Here is an 18384-nt window from a genome sequence, read left to right on the forward strand (position 1 = left end):
ATATATTATATATATACACACACATACATACACCCACCCTTTTTTTTTTTTTTTTAAAGCAAGAGCATGCAGGAGCATGCAAGCCAGGGAGAGACAGAGAGGGAGAGAGAGAATCCCAAGCAGGCTCCATGCTCTCAGTGCAGAGCCCAACATGGGGCTCGATCTCACTAATTGTGAGATCATGACCTGAGCTGAGAGTTGGACACTTAACTGACCAAGCCATGGAGACGCCTCTGGACATGCTGTGTTTTGAGGCTCTAGCATTTTCTCTCTAGCACAGAGAAATGAGGCTGCTAGAAGTTAGGGACCATTTAGAAGGAACAAAGTCATCTGAGTTGAGGTCATATACCTGGGTGAGTAAGCCATGATCCCTGCCCAAAAGGGACTCTCTTTCTGTAAGGGGTGGTGGGTGAAACGGGGGGAGGGGAGGCTGGAACCAGGCACATGAGGAGCAAACCACCAAACAAACCCATTTTATAGACAGGGTAGAGGCATGCTGATGTGAGTGCTTGAGGCGTGGGGTTAAGTGGTGTGAGGGCAGGAGCAGTGGCAGGAGTGAAGTCCCAGAGGCACAACAGAGAGTAAGTGGTCTCGTGTGGCCCAGGGTGAGAGGGGGGGCATATGATAGAGGGCTTGGGTGGAGAAGCAGGCAGCTTTCAGATCACACACTGGCTAAGGAGTTTGGACACCAACAGCTGTGAGTCACTGGGAGGTTTCAAGTAACCAGGTGAGCTGGGTAGAATTCTAAAATGGCCCCCAAGATCGTAGGCGTGTATAGACACACCTTCAACACCCCAGTTATTCAATCAAAACTCATCTAGGTGCTGCTGTGAGTGATTTTTGCAGATGTAATTAAGGCCCCAAACAGCTGATCTTTTAAGATAAGGAGATTATTCTGGGTAGACCTGACCTAATTAGGTGAGCTCTTAAAAGGGGCTGGGCTCTTCCTGGCAGAGATTTAAAGCAGGAAAGGGATTTGATGAGCGGGGAGGTTCTCCTTGCTGACTTTGAGGACAGGAGTAGCTATGCACAAGGTATTTCGAGGCCTCTAGAAGCAGAGTTATCACTGGCCAACAGCCAACAAGAAAATGGGGGGTGAGCCCTACAACCACAAGGAACTGACCTGCCAACAGGCAGGAGTTGGAGGCAGATTCTTCCCGAGAACCTCAGATGAGAGCACGGCCCTAAGCGAGAGTAGCCTGTCGCACTGTGCCCAGTATTTCTGACCCACGGACACCATGAGCGAATAAATGGGCACTGTCTTCAGCCAATAAGCTTGTGATAATTTGTCACATGGCAACAGAACACTGATACAGGGTAACCATCGGATCTGCATCTTACAAAGTCACTTGGTGAGGCTGAAAGCCCCCCCTTTCTCAAGCACACAAGTGTGCCCCGGAGTCTCCTTCCTTCGACCCGTCCCTCACGGTTCTGCCCCTGCACAGCACCCTTCTCCAGCCAGCTCTCCCGTTCTCCACCAACTGCAGTTTGAATGACTGGCCGCCTTGCTCTAAAACATCTTTTCCTGGTTCTTGTGTCACTTGTCACTTGTCCTGGTTCTTGTGACATTGCCTCCTCTGCCTTCCCCTTCCTGCTAGCTCCACTCCCAACTGGGTCACATCCAGGTCCCCCAGATCTGGTGTCTCATGACCACACGGGTCGTGGCGGGGGGGGGGGGCCACCTGCCCCAGAGGTCTCCTCTCAGGGATCTGACATGCAACTCCTCTCCAAGCAGCAGTGGGCCTGTTACTCGTCAGAGAGAGAAAAGGATGTCTATGTGCATCTCTGCTTGAGGAGTCGGGCACATCTGGTCCCTGGACAGAGCGGCCACTATCATGTATGGATTGCCTTTAAGCAGCATTTTACAGAATGATCTGGCACACGTGTGTGCACAGGTGGCAGATCCCAGTTCCCTCAAGGGCTCAGCAGGGCCCCTGATGGGCCTGGGACTATGTGCCCCCAGCAGGGTGGCCGGCCTCCGCAGGTGATTGTGTGAGACCTGGAGCCCGGTCCTGGTCTCCCACCAAGCTGGATCCTGTCCTGCTTGGGGGCCCAGTGACAGGTGGATGTGGAATCATCTGAGGTGCTCGGCATGTCACAAGCCCCCTTCCCCACTCTTCCCTGTCCTTTAGTACCGAAGAGCACGGCATCTCTACCTTCTAACCAACAGGACCCAGGGTCTGTGAGTTTGAGGAAGTTTGCCACTCCCCCAACCCTGCCCCGGACCCCAGCACTTCATTTTCCTTCAGCATCTCAGCATTTGGAAGACAGATGCACAGTCGTGTACCAGGGACACAGGCGTTCCTATCTGCCCAGACCACGCCCACTACAGCGGGCAGAGTCTTCAGGGGAGCCCGTACCCAAGGGCTCAGCTCCCACTCATCTGTCAGCACCACTGCCAGCACACGGGGGTCCAGCAGAGAAGGTCAAAGCACACAGTTTCCCCAACTGCCTCCCTGTGTGACCTTGGGAAAACTACTCAGCCTTGCTGTGCTAATACCCAGCCCACCCCATCACATGGAGAGCAAAACCTGCTCCTCGCTGCCTCCCAAGAACATGACTTGAGATGAAATGGCCTCTCCTCTCAGCTGTGCTCCAGTCCCAAAGGCAGGCTACACAAGCACCACGTCAGTACAAAAAGACTCATTTCTGAAAATACATTCTTGACTGCATTTTTACAGTTCACTTCTTCGGTGGAAAGGTCATTCACTTCAATTTTACTAGGACGAGGGGTTCATCAAGAGACAAAGACGGGTTGTGCGGCACAAAGCCTGTGCAGAACACGGCAAAAACGAGGTGCCCTGATAAGAAACCTCCTCCTGTGCAAGACTGGAAACCTGGTCATCCAGATGGGGTTTTATGGTAATGCTGGAGCCAATAAACCGCAATGAATGTTCACGCAAGTAGAGGGAACGAAATCAGACCAGATGGGAGTTACACAGTAAACTTGTGATTGTCTGGAGTCCTGGTTGGGTTCCAAACAGAAGGTTGGGAGAAGACACAAACGAAACAGGGACGGGGAGCGGGGTTTGGGTGGGGAAAGACTTGATGGAGGCTGACACCCCACGAGGTAACTGGCAGTAAGACTTGTCTGGGGCAGTGACCTAGGAGCAGCAAGGCACCTTCCTGAGAGGTTTCTCCTCAAGAAAGGACCACTGCTTAGCCTTTCCCCAAGCCCCTCTCTACCCTGCTCTGTGCAGCCTGGATGCTGGGGCCCACAATTTTGGTGTTTGCAACCATCCTTTTTCCAAGGGAGGAATATTGCTGAAAATAGAGAGCAGATTCTGTCAGCTAACTTCCACCACTAGTTTGGCAGTGATTTAAGACCTTCAAAGAAGATGTGAGTTTCCACTTGATTGTTAAAAAATAAAAACACCCCGAAACCTCAGCTCTCAGGTTCTCTGTATTATATACCCTCACGGAATGATTGTTCCAGTTCCTAAGCTATATTTACAGCATAATGACGTTATTTTCCTTTTTCCTCTAGCCCTGTGGGTTCTTTCTTGGCTCCATCTATCCGGGTCTTGATTAGAAATCCATGCTAACCAACTTTCGGCCAGTGATTGGAAGCCCATCGTGACTGACAGAACAAATGAAGTCTCTCTCTGTTTAGTCAGCGGAACCTGCGTCCTCGTGGTGCCAGCAAAGGCCTTGGGGGTTTGGGGGATGTGAAAAATTGAGGGGCTTCGCTTACGGATACAATATCCAAACGTCTCCCGGCTGGAAGCAGGGACTGGGTCTGCGTCCCACGTCTCTGGCACAGTCTAGTCATTGGGATTTGTTGAGGGCATTTTTCCTGGGCTGCTTTTCTCCTCCTGCCTCAAGCAAAACAATTACAATTTCACCTCATGGCCAGAGGCGCTGGCAATGTGAAATCAGAGCTATTAGGGCTTGGAAGGGGAGACAAACAGGGACACTGAGTAAATTAGGAGGGTAGTGAAGTCCCCCGCAAGGCAGTCTTCCATCCCCCCCATGCTGGGAGGCCACACTGTAACATAAACAGCCCAGCTGGGTCAGGACAGCAGCCTGAGTGTCTACTGCAGCGTCTCCTCCAATCCCAAGTCCCCAGAAATAATAGGAAACCCATTTTTTATAAATCCTCAAGCATGTCAGAAAAGGAGTGGTCTTTGCATACCAGAAACCATGAGCAATCATAAAAAATGAAAGGGATATACATTTTTTCTTCTTGAAATGGGAGACAACACAAAATGCACAGAGAAAAATGCTGCTATGAAAGGAGGAAGGGGATTCAGAGGTGCTCTGACCAGAGGCGTCAGCCATCTGGACAGGAGGGGACCAGATGCTCAGGCCACATGTGTAGCCAGAGAGCTGTTGTGAGCCAGGGGAACAGGGAGCCCAGAAGTTTGGCTGTGACCCCAGACCGAGTCAGAAAACTCCACTCAAAAAAGAACTTTCATCTGAAGAAACAGAGTTAATACAGCAGACAAAATAACATTTTAGAATATGTCCAATAAATAGCTTCAGATAGCCTCATCTTGTTAAAAAAAAAAAACTGTTTTTTATCACCGAGATAAAAAAAAAAGATGATCAACTTCATCACCCAAATCAGAAAACAGTATGGAAGCCAGACACAATGGGTGTAGCTTAGAATCCATTTGTGAGCTGGAAAACTGAGAAGAACCTTCTAGAATGGCTGTGTGAGCTCCTGTGCATTTAAAATTTGGCTTGAATTTGAGATGTGCTTTGAGTGTAAAATACATACCATATTTGAAGACTTAGTGAGGAAAAAGAAAGAGGAAGAGCAAGATGTAGAAGAAGAAGAGGAAGAAGAAAAACTAAATACATTTCTTAAAAAAGACTGTTTACATGTTGAAATATTTTGGATACACTGGGTTAGATAAAGTAGATTTACTGCTTTCTTTTTACTTTTTGAGTGTGGCTATTAGGAAATGTTAAATTTCCTAGGTGGCTTGCATTCTATGTCTACTGGATAGCGCTGCAAAAGGAAGGCGGGACTATGCAACGTTACGATCTGGAAGACAGATCTGGAGGAGTCAGCACCCTTCTTGCAGGAGGAGAGGAAGAAGGGAAGGGAAGAAACACTGAAACAGAAGAGAAAAAATGTCCAGGACTGAATAAATACACATATGAAGCCTCTGACTGGAAAGAGCCAGTGATGTTGAAAGCAAGTATTCCCCCTGATGATGCCTGTTTGATCATCACCATTTGACACTGTCCTGAAGGTTCTAGTCAATGCAACAGCACGATGAAATAGCAAAGACATTTTCTACTTGCTGGTGAAATGACTGCCTGTATGCTGTCCCCTGCCACTCCCCTTCTGAGAGGCCTGGCACCAGCGTGGCTTCTCCACGTTGAGCCTCCAAGGCCTCGGTAAAAGTAGACATACGAGCACCTGCCAGTCTGTAATAACCCACGAAGAGCTGACATGAGCAGCCAAAAGATCTTAGAACAAAGCCATTGCTTCCGGAATAAACTGCTCACCAGGGTCACGGGAAGGGTGCTTACCGACGGATGGCATTGGCGAACTCGGCAGCCAGATCGCTGTCGCTACATGATGTCCTTATTTCAGCCAGTGACAGAGCTGGGGAGGCGGCATCAGCACACTCCTGGGGGATGGAGGGGGAGGCAGCAAACACATCTGGTTAGACCTGGAGCCAAGGCTGAGGGCACCCCGGAAGTACAAGGTGGCTCTGGCCCACTTCTCCTGATCTTTGTANTCCCACTTAGTCATCGTGGTGACACTTTGAGGCAGGTACAGTCATTATCCCCATTTACCAAGGAGAAAACTAAGGCACAGAGAAGTTCTGTTGCCCCAGGTCCTACCAGCTAGGATGTGGTGGAAGCAGCATTCAAACCCAGGTCCGTGCTCTTCCCCACTGGGTTAAGCCCCGATGATTCATAGAAGTGGGAAATAGATACCTGAGTCTCCTTGCCCCCCTGCCCCCAACCCACTTCTTGGGAGAAAATCAATCTTCTCTAGATTTAGGGTTTTTAGTGAGTTCAGTGTAATCACCTAGGAAAAAAGGGAGAAAACAGAAGTGCACCCTCCAGTTTTGTCCTTTTTTATTTTTTTTTTAAGTTTATTTATTTATTTAGAGAGAGAAAGCAAGCACATGTTGGGGAGGAGCAGAGAGAGAGGGAGAGCAAGAATCCCAAGCAAGCTCCGCACTGTCAGCATGGAGCCCAACATGGGGCTCGAACTCATGAACCATGAGATTATGGCCTAAGCTGAAGTTACACGTTTAACCGACTGAGCCATGAAGGCGCCCCTGTCCCTTTTTTTAAACACTGAAGTATAGTGGACACATGTTAGTTTCAGTTGTGACCCCACTCGTCTCTTAACCTTAGACAGGAGACTTGGCATCATCTAAACACAATCATCTCATTTTATAGATGAGGAAGCACAAGGGCCAAAACTCCTCAATCCTAAACTGAGTTAGGACTCCTCACAAAGCCATCATCACACCCTCTGAGCTCCCTACTTTCCTGTGTGGAGACAGAGGCCAGCAGCTGCCTGACCAAGTGCCCGGAAAGGCCCTTGTCTGACCACTTGCTCAGGCAGACCTTTACCGAGGATCTACTACACCCAGGCTCGAGAATAAAAAGCTTGCGGTCTGTTGCAGGACACGGCACGTAAACAAAGTTATTTTGTGATTGGAGGAGAACCACAAAGAAGTACCACCTGGGCACGAGGAGTCCAGATGACAGAAGGACACAGGGGCCACACCCGGGGGGCCTCTGCAGCAGCCTCTGCACGCTCCCCTCCACCTGCACTGCCTTCCCTGCCCCTCTCCCTTCTCCTGCAGACCCCGCCCCATCCACCAGCCCTGGGAGCTGTGGAGATTCCAATACCCTCTCCTTTCGTGTATCAGCAGCCATGCGATGTGAACGTTTCATAAGACTCTTTACCCAGTGCCTCTCACTGGACATGTCTGGTAGTTAGTCTCTGTTGCAGAGAGAGACAAATCCTACCAAAACTGAACGCAGCTTCGATAAGACTTGGGACCCAGGTTGTTGGCTAGAGAGAGGTTTTAAAACAAGCACAACACCCACCCTATGGGGCCAGAGTGGATGTTCTAGATCCAAACCTGGCCTGCCACCTGTTTAAGACCTGAAGCCTAAGCATTGTTTTCTTTTTCTTTTTTAAAAGTTTTTCCAATGTTCATTTATTTTCAAGAGACAGAGACAGAGCCCAAATGGGGGAGGGGCAGAGAGATGGGGACACAGAATCCGAAGCAGGCTCCAGGCTCTGAGCTAGCTGTCAGCACAGAGCCCAACGCGGGGCTCGAACCCACCAACCATGCAACCATGAGATCATGACCTGAGCCAAATCGGCCATTGAACTGACTGAGCCAGCCAGGCGCCCTACATTGTTTTCTATTTTTAAAATCATGACAAACAGAATATTTTGTGATGTGTAGAAATTATATGAAACTTCAGCATCCATAAATGAAGTGTTACTGGAACACAGCCCACACCCCTCTGTGTCGGCGTGGCCTCTGCTTTCACACTACAGTTCTACAATGGCAAAGTTAAGTACTTGCAGAGGGCTGTGTGTGACCTGAAAACCGTAAGATACTGACTTCTGGCTCTTCACAGTCAGGCAACCCCTCCTGCAGACTGCCCGCCTCACCCACTGACAAACAAGACCAAATCAATAGCCCAGAAGGGAGATTTCATTGAAACAGTAAATGGATCTAATATTTGAAAGACAAGATAATCAGCTTACAGTAATTTCATTACCTGAACAACATAAGGTACTCTTACAAAGCTTCTTACTCCAATGTAAAAAAAAAAAAAAAAATTAAAAATAAAACCATCTGGCCTTTTCCATCAGCTTTCTGTACTTTGAAGCCATTCCACAAAACACAGCACTTCCCCCAGTCAAAATAAACACCAAGAACTAGGGGGAAAAGCTCAGCTCATGGGCCTTCTGGCAAGAACGCACCAAGTCCATTTCCACCACACCCTAAGCACACACAGGAGAACACTGGAGCTCTGTCTCTCAGCTCTGTCCCAAAGTGACCGGTAACCAACTCAAATGGCTCTACTAAGTTCCATGTTGGCATGGAATGGGAAACCCCATTTTCTTGAGCCCCAGATGTTACCATATGAAACTCTTCAGAGGCCGCTGCCTCCCGAGCCTTGACTCCCCAGGCCCTGGGCAGATGGTTTCATGGGGCACCCACACAGTGACCTTCCCTAAGCCCAGACTGCGCACGTCACCCCCTACTGCAAAGCCTTCAGTTACTTCTCACTGTCCTCAGGACAGCACAGCCAGCTGATCTCTTCGGCCAAATCAAATCCTCTTCCCCCCACAGGGGGTCTCTGTCCTTGGCATTCCATTGACTTTACAGCGGACTGACTTCTCCGCCCCAACCCTCTTCATCAAGTTAGCTCCCACTGTCCACTGGGCCTCCATTCAGGAAACCTGTCCCAAATCTCCACATCTGGGCTCTGTGTTAGGTCTGTGGCCTCCTGTTGCACTGGGAATTGATCCTCAGTCTTAGGTCACTGTGTGACAATCACCCGTGTCCCTCTCTGGATTGTAAACTCCTGAAACTGCCTCCAGTCCTCATCAGCACCTGCTCATATCTAGCACAAGAACGGATGATTGGAAAGCAGGCAGGTCTTAGGAGAGGTGGCCCAGCCAGGTGCCAAGCCCATGAACTCCCTTCTCTCCTTCTTAGGTGAGAGGTGGACAGAGTGTAGCGCTGGCCCTTTGTGAAGCACGCCCCAAAGCTCTTAGTTGTTTAGGGAGTGATCATTCACTGCCATGCCAATCAGCAAGTTGCTTCCTTTCCAGGTACTAACTCTCTCAGGGACACCCCTCCATCTGGGCTGTGAGAAGCCTTTCATTAGATGGGTACGTCAGCATATGCCCCCAGGTGCCGGGCCGGAAACAAACTGGGGTCTAGAGAAGCTAGCATTTATTAGAAATAGAAAGCACGACGTAGAAAACAGAATTTCAGTACCCTGGGATGAGGGATGTACTTCTTTAGGGTCCAGAGTATTTTTTTCTCCAATGCAGTATTTGGAATAATTCTGAGAGACAGTATGACAGGATGAGCTTGGATTCTAGAGACAAAGACTTCTGGGCTCATGGGAATGCGGGTGTGCGAGGTGACACCACCTGACAGCCCACACTCTGTGATACTCTCTATGTGATCCGGGGCTTGCCTGCCTCGGCTGCTTCCGGCTTCCCACTTCACCCATGGCAGAAATGCCAAGTCCAGGTGTCAATACGGATGAGAGGGGGAGGACTGTGAGCCAAACTTGGGTTACATCCCCATTCTGCCACTTATTAGCTGTGAGCCCCCCTACTTCATGTGAGCCTCCCTTCCCTCATGTAAATGGGGTTACCTACTCCTTCTCACAGATGAGATTTACAGGAGGCAGCAAATGCACTGATCAGTTCAGATGTGACCAACAGGTGATGGCTGCGGTGTGAGGTGGGAGATTCAAGGAGGTGGCCCAGTACTAGAACCCTGGACACCGGCACAGATCACTCCCCCCGTCAGACTATGGCATATGAAAATGCTTTAGCGAGTACATAAAGTGCAATTTTTAAAAATGTGGATCTGGGGTGCACCTGGGTGGCTCAGTCGGTTAAGCATCCAACTTTGGTTCAGGTCATGACCTCCTGGTTCATGAGTTTGAGTCCCACATCGGGCTCTGTGCTGTCAGTGTGGAGCCCGCTTTGGATCCTCTGTCCCCCTCTCTCTCTGCCCCTCCCTGGTCGCACTCTCTCAAAAATAAATAAAACATTTTCAAAAAGTGGACTTGGTTTCTGTGCACCCAAAACATTACCTTCTTTAAGGTATCTAGAATGGCTTGCAGTTCCCAAATAAGGAAATTGAGGCTGTGGGGCAGTGAGGGGTGGTGGCGGTAAGCGGGTGGGAGGAGCCCCAGGGGTCCCCGCGCCCTGGGTCCTACCTTGCCGGGCTTGTCTTTGCCACCGCTGCTGGTGGAACTGAGGGATCGCATGCGCTGCTCCTTCTGCTCCTCCACCTCGGACTTGAGGTGCTCGATGTGCACCAGGTAGGCCTGCTCCTGGGCCTCCCGCGTGCTCAGTTTCAGCTCCAGGGCCTTCTTCTCCTTCTCCAGGAGGTAGAGCTGGGCCTTCAGCTCGGCCATCTCCTCCTACGGGGCACAGAGGGTATGAGGCACCGCCGTGAGAGCAGGGCCAGGTGTGGGGAAGCAGGCGAGTGACGAGGGGCTCTGAGGCTGTGGCCCCCAGACCTGCAACGGAGTTACCACTTCACAGCTGGGCCAAGACGACCGGGAGGAAACAAGCCAGTGTCTCCACCTTCTGAAGGACTGACGCGTGGACAAAGCCATGTGCTTTGTCACTCTACAGACCAGAACTGAGATGAATGAAGGAGTCACAGGCAAGCAGTTTGGTTCACTCTAAGAACCACCTAATAACTGGAACGCACGTCCCCCGCCGCTCCGCGCCCCCCTCAGCGGGCACACCTGTCTTGCTGGAAACGACTCTTCCGGCATGCACACGCTGTGCTTCACTAAAAGGCTGTGAGGGAGGGCCATCCACACAAGGCTGGGTCTGACTAGTTCCCCTCCAATTCCCATTCCCTTTTCCATGGCACCAATCCACATATTCAACCCCTCCCCCCACCACTGGTGGCCCCCTTGGGACCCTACAGCTGAGCCAGGATATCCCCTCACCTCTTGTCTACTTCAGGAGGCCCAAATGAAATCACCAGAAACAGAGTCCTTCAGAGGTGACTACTCATCAGAAAGCTTCATAAAGTGTCTTAGAGAACTCAAATTAGGGTTTTCTGGGGAGAATAACAAGTAACTCCAAAACAGGAAAATGCTATCATGGGACCAGCAGCCGGGTAACAATAGCCACTAGCATTTACTGAGCACGTAACACTGTTTATACAAAGTAATCCATTTAACTCTTCCAACCTGAGATAGAAATTATGAGCATCTCCATACATGGATGGGAAACTGAGGCAGACAGAGAAAAATCCACCTGCCCACAATTACTGTGTAAATTGGGAGCCAGAGTTTGAACCCAGGCTTTCTGGCTCAGAGCCTAGGCTCTTAACCACTAAGCTACAGTCCCTTCCTCAAGGTAGGCCCAAGCATGACTCTTGTCATGTGATTCCACCAGTACATGACCGCCAGGTCAGTCTTCCCAGCTATCTCTGGGATAGCCTGTATATAACAGAGTTACTGCCTTGAATAGGATTCACCTAGGTCACTGATTCTAGTTATCCCTGAATGGACCCTTTGAGGTAATAAGGCATGGGCCTAGTGTGCTCTTCTGGATAAGCCAGACCTGGAGGTAGGTGTTTTCACCCTCCAGTGTGGGGCAATACCTAGAGGGCATCCACTACGGCTTATAATATTCAGATCAGGGTGGGAGGAAGGGGCATTAGACATGCAGACGGCAAGGTGCTCAATGACTACTCAAAAGAAGACTCCAGATCTTTCTTAAAGATAAAACCGGAATGAAAGGCGTTTCCATACACCAGAGCCTTCTCATCTTTTGCCATTAAAAGCAGGAGTCTGAAGGTTCTGCCAACACTGCATTCTGAGCTAATGGGGACACTCACACCCAGAACAAACATAAATAAATGTGAGCTTGAAAGAAGGAAAGATGAATCCACGGGTGCCAGAAATGAAGAGGGGAACTCTGCCCAAGAGGAAAGGCAAAGTGGCCATAGTACAGGCCAATCAAGGTGTCAGACCAAGATGAAGGCCCTAGGACCTAGGGCTTTTGGCAGCTGCGCTAAGGGCAGGGCTGAGAGCCAGAACTCTTAAAGTACTGCCTAAAGTAAAAGACTAGGTTTCTTTCCTGGAGATGTGGTGAGAAAACTTATCCCTCAAAGTCTGGGTGGGAAAAGGAAGAGCCTCTTTTGAGGAACCAGAACCATAAACGTGTCATGTGTAGATGTGAAACAGGAATCTTAAGCCAAGAATGTAACAGAAACTAGTCCCAAGTCTCTGAAACCCATGGGTCCCGGCAGATCCACGCACAGAACCATTCTGTAGGGACATCTACTACCCAAGAAGACCTCAAAGAAGACACAATCTCCACTGAAGATGAGCTGGTGTTCTCCCAACCCACAAAGAGAGAAAATGGAAATGAATCATGAGGAGATGGAATCCGCATTTACAAGAACCAAAAATAACAGGCGAAACACTAGAAAACAAATCTTTAAAACAAAGAGATAGAGGAAGAAGAGTCGTAACAGAAGACTATTCAAAAAAGAAGAGTGGATTTGAAAAGGAACAAAGCAGACCATCTAGAGATGAAAAGATCATGTACAGGAAGTGAAAAACACAGAAAACTTGAGTGTCTCAGCAATTGTATAATAGAATGAAATGGTGAAATCCAACACAACCTGCTGCTAGTGGCCCTGGAATGGTGTGCCTATCCTTGACACACTGCGTAGGGAAGGGAGAGGCCTCTGATGTTTATCCTTCAAAAACCTCCCAAGAAGGGAACCAAGCCAGATGGCCAGCAATGGCTGTCTCTGGATCATATTATGGGTTATTTTCTCCCAGCTTTTTAGAATTTCTGCTCTTTTAGATAATTTCTATGATGTATACACATTTTATTTTCAAATAGCAAAGGGAATATTAGAGCCTTTATTCAACCAAAAAGGTCTTTCTTGGCCAGAGTAACCTGGAATTTATCGCACAACATGTTGGCTTGAACATAAAAAGGAAATCCTTCGTCTTTGGCCAAAGGAAACATGCTGTCTGGAACACATAATGGAAGGGCAGCTTCACAGCTCATGCCACAGGGTGCAAAGGCCAACAAAGAGGGCTCCTGATTGGGGAAAAAGGCACTGTGATGATGGACCCAATGCCTGGGTCATGGGCAAGGAGCAGAGAAATCAGCCAAGGGTGCGTGGGGGTTCCCCAGAGGGAACACAAATCAGGGTCTGAGCTGAATGGGAAGGACACAATAAGCCAGCTTAGAAGCAAAGAAGCTGATTCCTAATTTGCTGCCATGGCCCAAAGTCTTCTCTGGCTTCAGCTAGACTCAAGAGTGAGCAGCCGCCGAGGACAGGAACACATCGAGCAAGTAACTTGAGTGTGTTGGGTTGACCACAGCAGGCAGCTCTTCTCTCCTCTCCAGAGGTGAGCTAAGCAGAGGGAGCTCTGCTCTCTTCTGAGGACAGTGCTGATGCCATCAGGGGATGCCAGTTACTAGCTATTAATTCAGCACTTCCTTGCCCCACCTGGCCCAGAGGACCGGCCTATGGTTTTAAGCTGACTTCTGTTCCTGAGAGTCCCTCCCTCAGGTCTCAACAGCTGGGAGCAAGAGACACTGCAGAATCCAAGGCTGTGCAAACCAGGCCTTTGTGCACGAGAGAGTGGAGTTTGGAGAGTAGGCTTGGGACCATGGCTCCTGGCCTTGACTTCCCACATTAGCAGGCCTGGCAGCAGAGTCCGGTGCAGAAGCGAGACCGGCAGGAGCAGCCCTACCAATGCCCACTTCTGCCTCCGGCAGAGAACTGGCTGCAGCTGTACAGGACCATGGTCCTGGCAAGTGGTTATTCTGTTTCCACTCCAGCTGGGTGTACACAATACAACACACTCTGACCTGAACTTCCTGGCGTTCTCCCAGGCCCCATAGGGTAAGGATAGAGTCCACAACTGCCTTCACTTCAAACACCAGCCATGAGTGTTGGGGGCAGGGTGTGTGTGTGGGCGCTGTCCGCAGGCCACTTGCACTTCCTACCAATTGCTTCCAAAAACCGGGTTTCTACAACCCACTCATGATCAGTAACTTGCTAACTCCTGAAAACACTATCTATATCTAGGATTACAGTTTTATCATAAAGGTTGCAGATGGGGTGTGCCCAGAAGTGTGCTGAACGCAGATCTTCTCTGAGCCTCAGTGTCCAAGGATTTCACGGGGGTTTCAGGATTAGGCACAAGTGATTAAATCCCCGGTCACCCAGTGGAACTCAATCTGCAGCACTCCCCACCCTCCCTGGAGGTCAAGGGGCTGTATGTCCCAACTCTATCATCACATGCTGGATCCTTCCAGGGATGGCCCTGCCTGGTACTGCAGCTTCCAGGGGGCCTGCCTCATTAGCATAACAAACACCCTCAGGAAACTGAGAGTTTTGCAAGCTCTGGGCCTGAATTGCGAACACACACCAGATACAGTCTTTCTGGCACCACAGCTGTCTTCAGAGAAAGCACTTAGCAGAGTAAGGCCAAGTGCTCGGCACCCCTGGCTGGAAGCCTGTGGAGTATGTCCTGCTAAACCACTTCCCAATAAGGGGCACCAGCTTTCCAAGAAAGCTGCCCCTGCTCTAGAGATGCCAGCAGATAACTCAGGCGGCTGGGCGAAGAGCCCAAGATCTTGTCAGAAACGCTGACCTGAGCAGCACTGGCACACTTCACCGGAGGGCATAATGATGCAAGCGGGCTCCACACGGCACCGGCACCGAAGGGACGAGGGTGTCAGGAAACTGGGGCTCCGGTTCAAGTTCTGCACCTGCCCTTGCCCCACCCCCTCCCCCACTCCACACTGACATCAGCGTCAACCCGAGAAGCACCATAAGCTTCTGGAGATTAGGGGTCCTTTTACATGGACAGAGGCTGCTCCAGCTTGGAAGGGTCTCACCTGGCTTCTCTTGGAGAACGAGGTGTTCCAGGGTCAAGCTGAGACCCTCCGAGGCATTCCCCAGAGTTCAGCTGACCCCTCTAGGGACATGTCCAGCCCAGGTGACCCCAGACACACTGAAACTATTCCTGCCCACGAATGAGGCTCTCTGGCTGTCCTCCAGAGGGAGGTGACTGAACCCAGACGGGGTTGATTTGTCATTATCGCTGACCTGCGTTCAGAGGTCCTTTTCCTTTCTCCTCCTATTGACATGGAAGCAAATGGGTATAGGGTTCCAGGGGGCCCCAGCCCCACGTACCTTCATGGCCATCAGCTCCTGCATTAGCACTGCGTTTTCCAGGTCCAGCCGCTGGCTGTCCCCCCGGGGCTTAACGTCGTAGCTGAGGGGGTCAATGTGGATGCTCTCCAGCTCCAGCATGGTCAGCTTGACCGCGGCCCTGTCGTTCTTGAGCTGCTGGATGTAATCCTTCAGCCTTTGCTCATCTTCCTTAGTGAACTCGGTGTCGCAGCTACTGGCTGTGGAGCTGGTTGTGCTGAGGAGACAGAGAAAACCTGTCATGTTTCCCAGCCACTGTGAGCAGGTCTTTTTCCTGAGTCTTCTCCATACCCCATCTCTCCAACCGTGTTTAAATGGTAATCCCCCTGCACCACTTCGCCCCCCCGCCCCCCAAAAGCATTTTGCATGGCATGGTACACTGATAAAACCTTTCAGGAGAGAGGTAAGTCTGAACAATAACAGAAATAAATGTGTACCCCCTTTAACACAACATGTGGACCCTAACAATGAATTCTGAGGAAATAATCCCACAGAAGCAACAAGATACAGCCAAAGATATTTCATGGCATAGAGGGTGTAGTTAGTTATGGCGGGAAATGATGTGGACATTACGGTAATAATTACGACAACAGCAGAAATATTTTAAGTGGAGAAATATGATGAAAAGTAGTATACAATAAAAGCTAGGTGTAGCTTTTTATTATATTTTAAGTCCAGTGTGGACAGGACTTAAAAAGGGGGAATGTTAAGGAACAAAGGGATATGGTAAGGAACAGAGCTGAAGAACAAAATACCTATAGTGTGATGGATAGACACATCCTCACTTGTGCAAACACACGTCCAGGACCTCGACAGCAGTCCCCTCGGGGGGGGGAGCAGAAGGTGTGGTAGAGAAAGGGGACCGCTGTACCGTGAAACAGACCCCTACGTGTGTGTGCTGCTACTGTGACAACTTAGAAAAGCAGGATGCCCCCGGCCTCCCTGCCATTCCTCCTGCATCACGGCCGAGTATAATGTCCACCACAGGGACTCAGGCCTGTTCAAGGGGCCCTTGGATGCTCATGCTGAATGGTGATGGCTGCTAGATCTGAGGAGCACCTAGATAAACCCTGAGAACATGGTGGCCCGTGAAGGTTCCTGTGGGACCCAGACCACCATGCATCACAGGATGGGCATCACAGGAAAACCAAGGCTCTGGCTCTTAAAAGGGCTCTGGCCTTTTCTGGCAGTGGGCAGGCTGCCCCCACTGGCTCAGAGTGGGGCCCATTGCACCCAGTCAGTCCTCCAGCATTGAGGCCAGTGTGGATGTACAGTTTCTCTGGATCTACACGGGACCTACCTACACTTGATGCAGTCCTCATGGCTCCAGCCTTAACACAATGGCAGAAACACAAGTAGAGCCCCATTTAACTCTCATTACAACAGGCCAGGTTGGCATGATCATCTCTGTCATTACCAATCTGGTGACTGAGGCTCAGAGACATTAGGTGGTTTGCCCTGTCATGAGGCCGGACACTGGACTTGGGCCACTGTCTTCTCATGCCTCCGGTCTGCCCCCCACCCATGACTCACATCGCTAGAAGTTGTGCCAGGAACAAGGGGGTCTCCATGGGCTGCTGGCTGCCGTAGGCCCAGGCCTGCCCTCCTCACCTCAGCCAGGGGTAACGGGCCTGGGCCCCCAACTCAGCAGATGCAATTCCTCCATAACCTAGGTGTGACCAAGGACCATTCCACTCTTGTGTATGACGCATTATCTAGAAGACTAGGCTTCCGCGGAGACAAAGGTGAGGAGAGGTGATGAGCTAGAGCTCCACCACTTAGCTGGCCGTGCACAGGAGGAAGAGAACACCCTAGGGCTTGGGTGATCTTCAAGTCAGAGAACTCCTGCTAAGATTGGAAATTCCTGAGCACCAGACTCTTTGGAGCTGCCCCTCCCCACCCTACTCTCTTTAGCCCATCCAGACAGGTAGGATGGATCTTGCAGATGAAGGGAGCAAGATCTGCCTGACCAACATACAACACCTCCTCACATGCGGCAATGGTTAATTTCATGCAGCAACTGGGCTGGGCTACAGTTTCCAGTTGCTTGGCCAAACACCCATCTAAATATAACTGTGAAGGTATTTTTAGATGTGATAAACATTTAAATCAGACTTTGAGTAAAGCAGACTACCTTCCATGATGCAGGGGAGTCTCGTACAATCAGTTCAAGGCCTTAAAAGAATGAAGTCCCCCTAAGAAACAAGAAATTCTGCCTCCAGACAACCTTCAGATTCAAGACTGCCACATCGTCTTCCCTGGGTTTCCAGCCAGTCTGCCTGTCCTACAGATTTAGGGCTTGCAAGCCCCCATAATCATATGAACCAATTCCTTAAAATTAGTCAATCACTCTATTCATATATTTACATACCCCTATCCTACCCCTGCTGGTCCGGTTTCCCTGGAGAACCCTAACTCAGAGGTACTATTTATGTGACCCAAGCATCTTCTACACTCTGTAGATTTACAGGGAGCCTGACTCAACCTCTCTGTGCCTATCTCTCCGTCTATAAAATGCAGTGTTTAGAACAGTGCCTAGTACATGGTAAGCACTCGATAAATATAGCTATCATTCACTTAATACTGGAGTGCCACTATAGGGCACTCTTCTAGGCCCTAGAAAAATCTCTGCTCTCATGGAACTCATATTCTAATAGGGGAGACACAAATAAAATATACAGTACATCGGGCAGTGAGCAGTACCATGGAGAAAAAGGAAGCAGTTATGGGCAGCACAAAGAGATGGGATTATTCTTTGCAACAGGGCTATAGGGAGGGCCTGCATGATAAAATTGCACGAAGTAGATCTGAGGATAAAGTAGAACCTCACAGAGGCGAGAAAAGGCAACTGTGCGGATTTCTGGAGGAAGAGTGATCCAGGCAGAGGATATAGTGAATGCAAAGTCCCTGGGGCACTGGGTGTGGCCATCAAGAATGAGATGAGTCAGCTAAGGGAGAGGGAAGAGGAGAACTGGTTAGAGAGGAGAGTGTGTAGAGGAGGGGGCAGGGTGCCAGGTCATCTCAGGTTTTATAAGGGTTGTGTCTTTTTCTCTAGAATTAGAATGGAAGCTATTGGAGGGTTTGTAACAGGGGTGATGTGATCTGCCTTACATCTTAATAGGCTCCCTCTGGCCACTGTGCTGAGGAGAGATACAGGGAAGCAAGAGGAGAGGTAGGGAGACCCATTCTTGGCTATTGCGACACTCTTGGGAAGAGATGGTAGAAGCTGGGAGGGCAGAAAGGAGAGTAAAATTATTATTATAAATTGCCATTATTATGTTTTCTCAAGCTGCATTTTCTTTTATTGACGTTAATTTATTTCGAGAGAGACAGAGACAGCATGAGCGGGGGAGGGGCAGAGAGAGAGAATCCAGAGCAGGCTCCACGCTGTCTGCATGGAGACCGATGTTGGGCTCAAACTCACGAACCATGAGATCATGACCTGAGCTGAAATCCAGAGTCA

The 18384-nt window shown here is 49.9% G+C and overlaps 1 protein-coding gene across 3 annotated transcripts in view; it reads right to left on the reverse strand.

Moving 5' to 3' along the window:
* Positions 1-18384, reverse strand: part of MCC (MCC regulator of Wnt signaling pathway) — a 271105-nt gene that overhangs the window by 13240 nt on the left and 239481 nt on the right. For all 3 annotated transcript variants that reach the window (XM_077757204.1, XM_077757203.1, XM_077757205.1), the window contains exons 13-15: positions 14904-15138; positions 9919-10125; positions 5488-5588 (exon numbers count right to left, since the gene is read on the reverse strand). In XM_077757204.1, the coding sequence (XP_077613330.1) occupies positions 5488-5588; positions 9919-10125; positions 14904-15138 (543 nt within the window). The remainder of the gene's footprint in view (positions 1-5487; positions 5589-9918; positions 10126-14903; positions 15139-18384) is intronic.

This window comes from Crocuta crocuta, unplaced genomic scaffold (assembly GCF_008692635.1).
Source record: "Crocuta crocuta isolate KB4526 unplaced genomic scaffold, BGI_CrCroc_1.0 scaffold131, whole genome shotgun sequence".
NCBI lineage: Eukaryota > Metazoa > Chordata > Mammalia > Carnivora > Hyaenidae > Crocuta > Crocuta crocuta.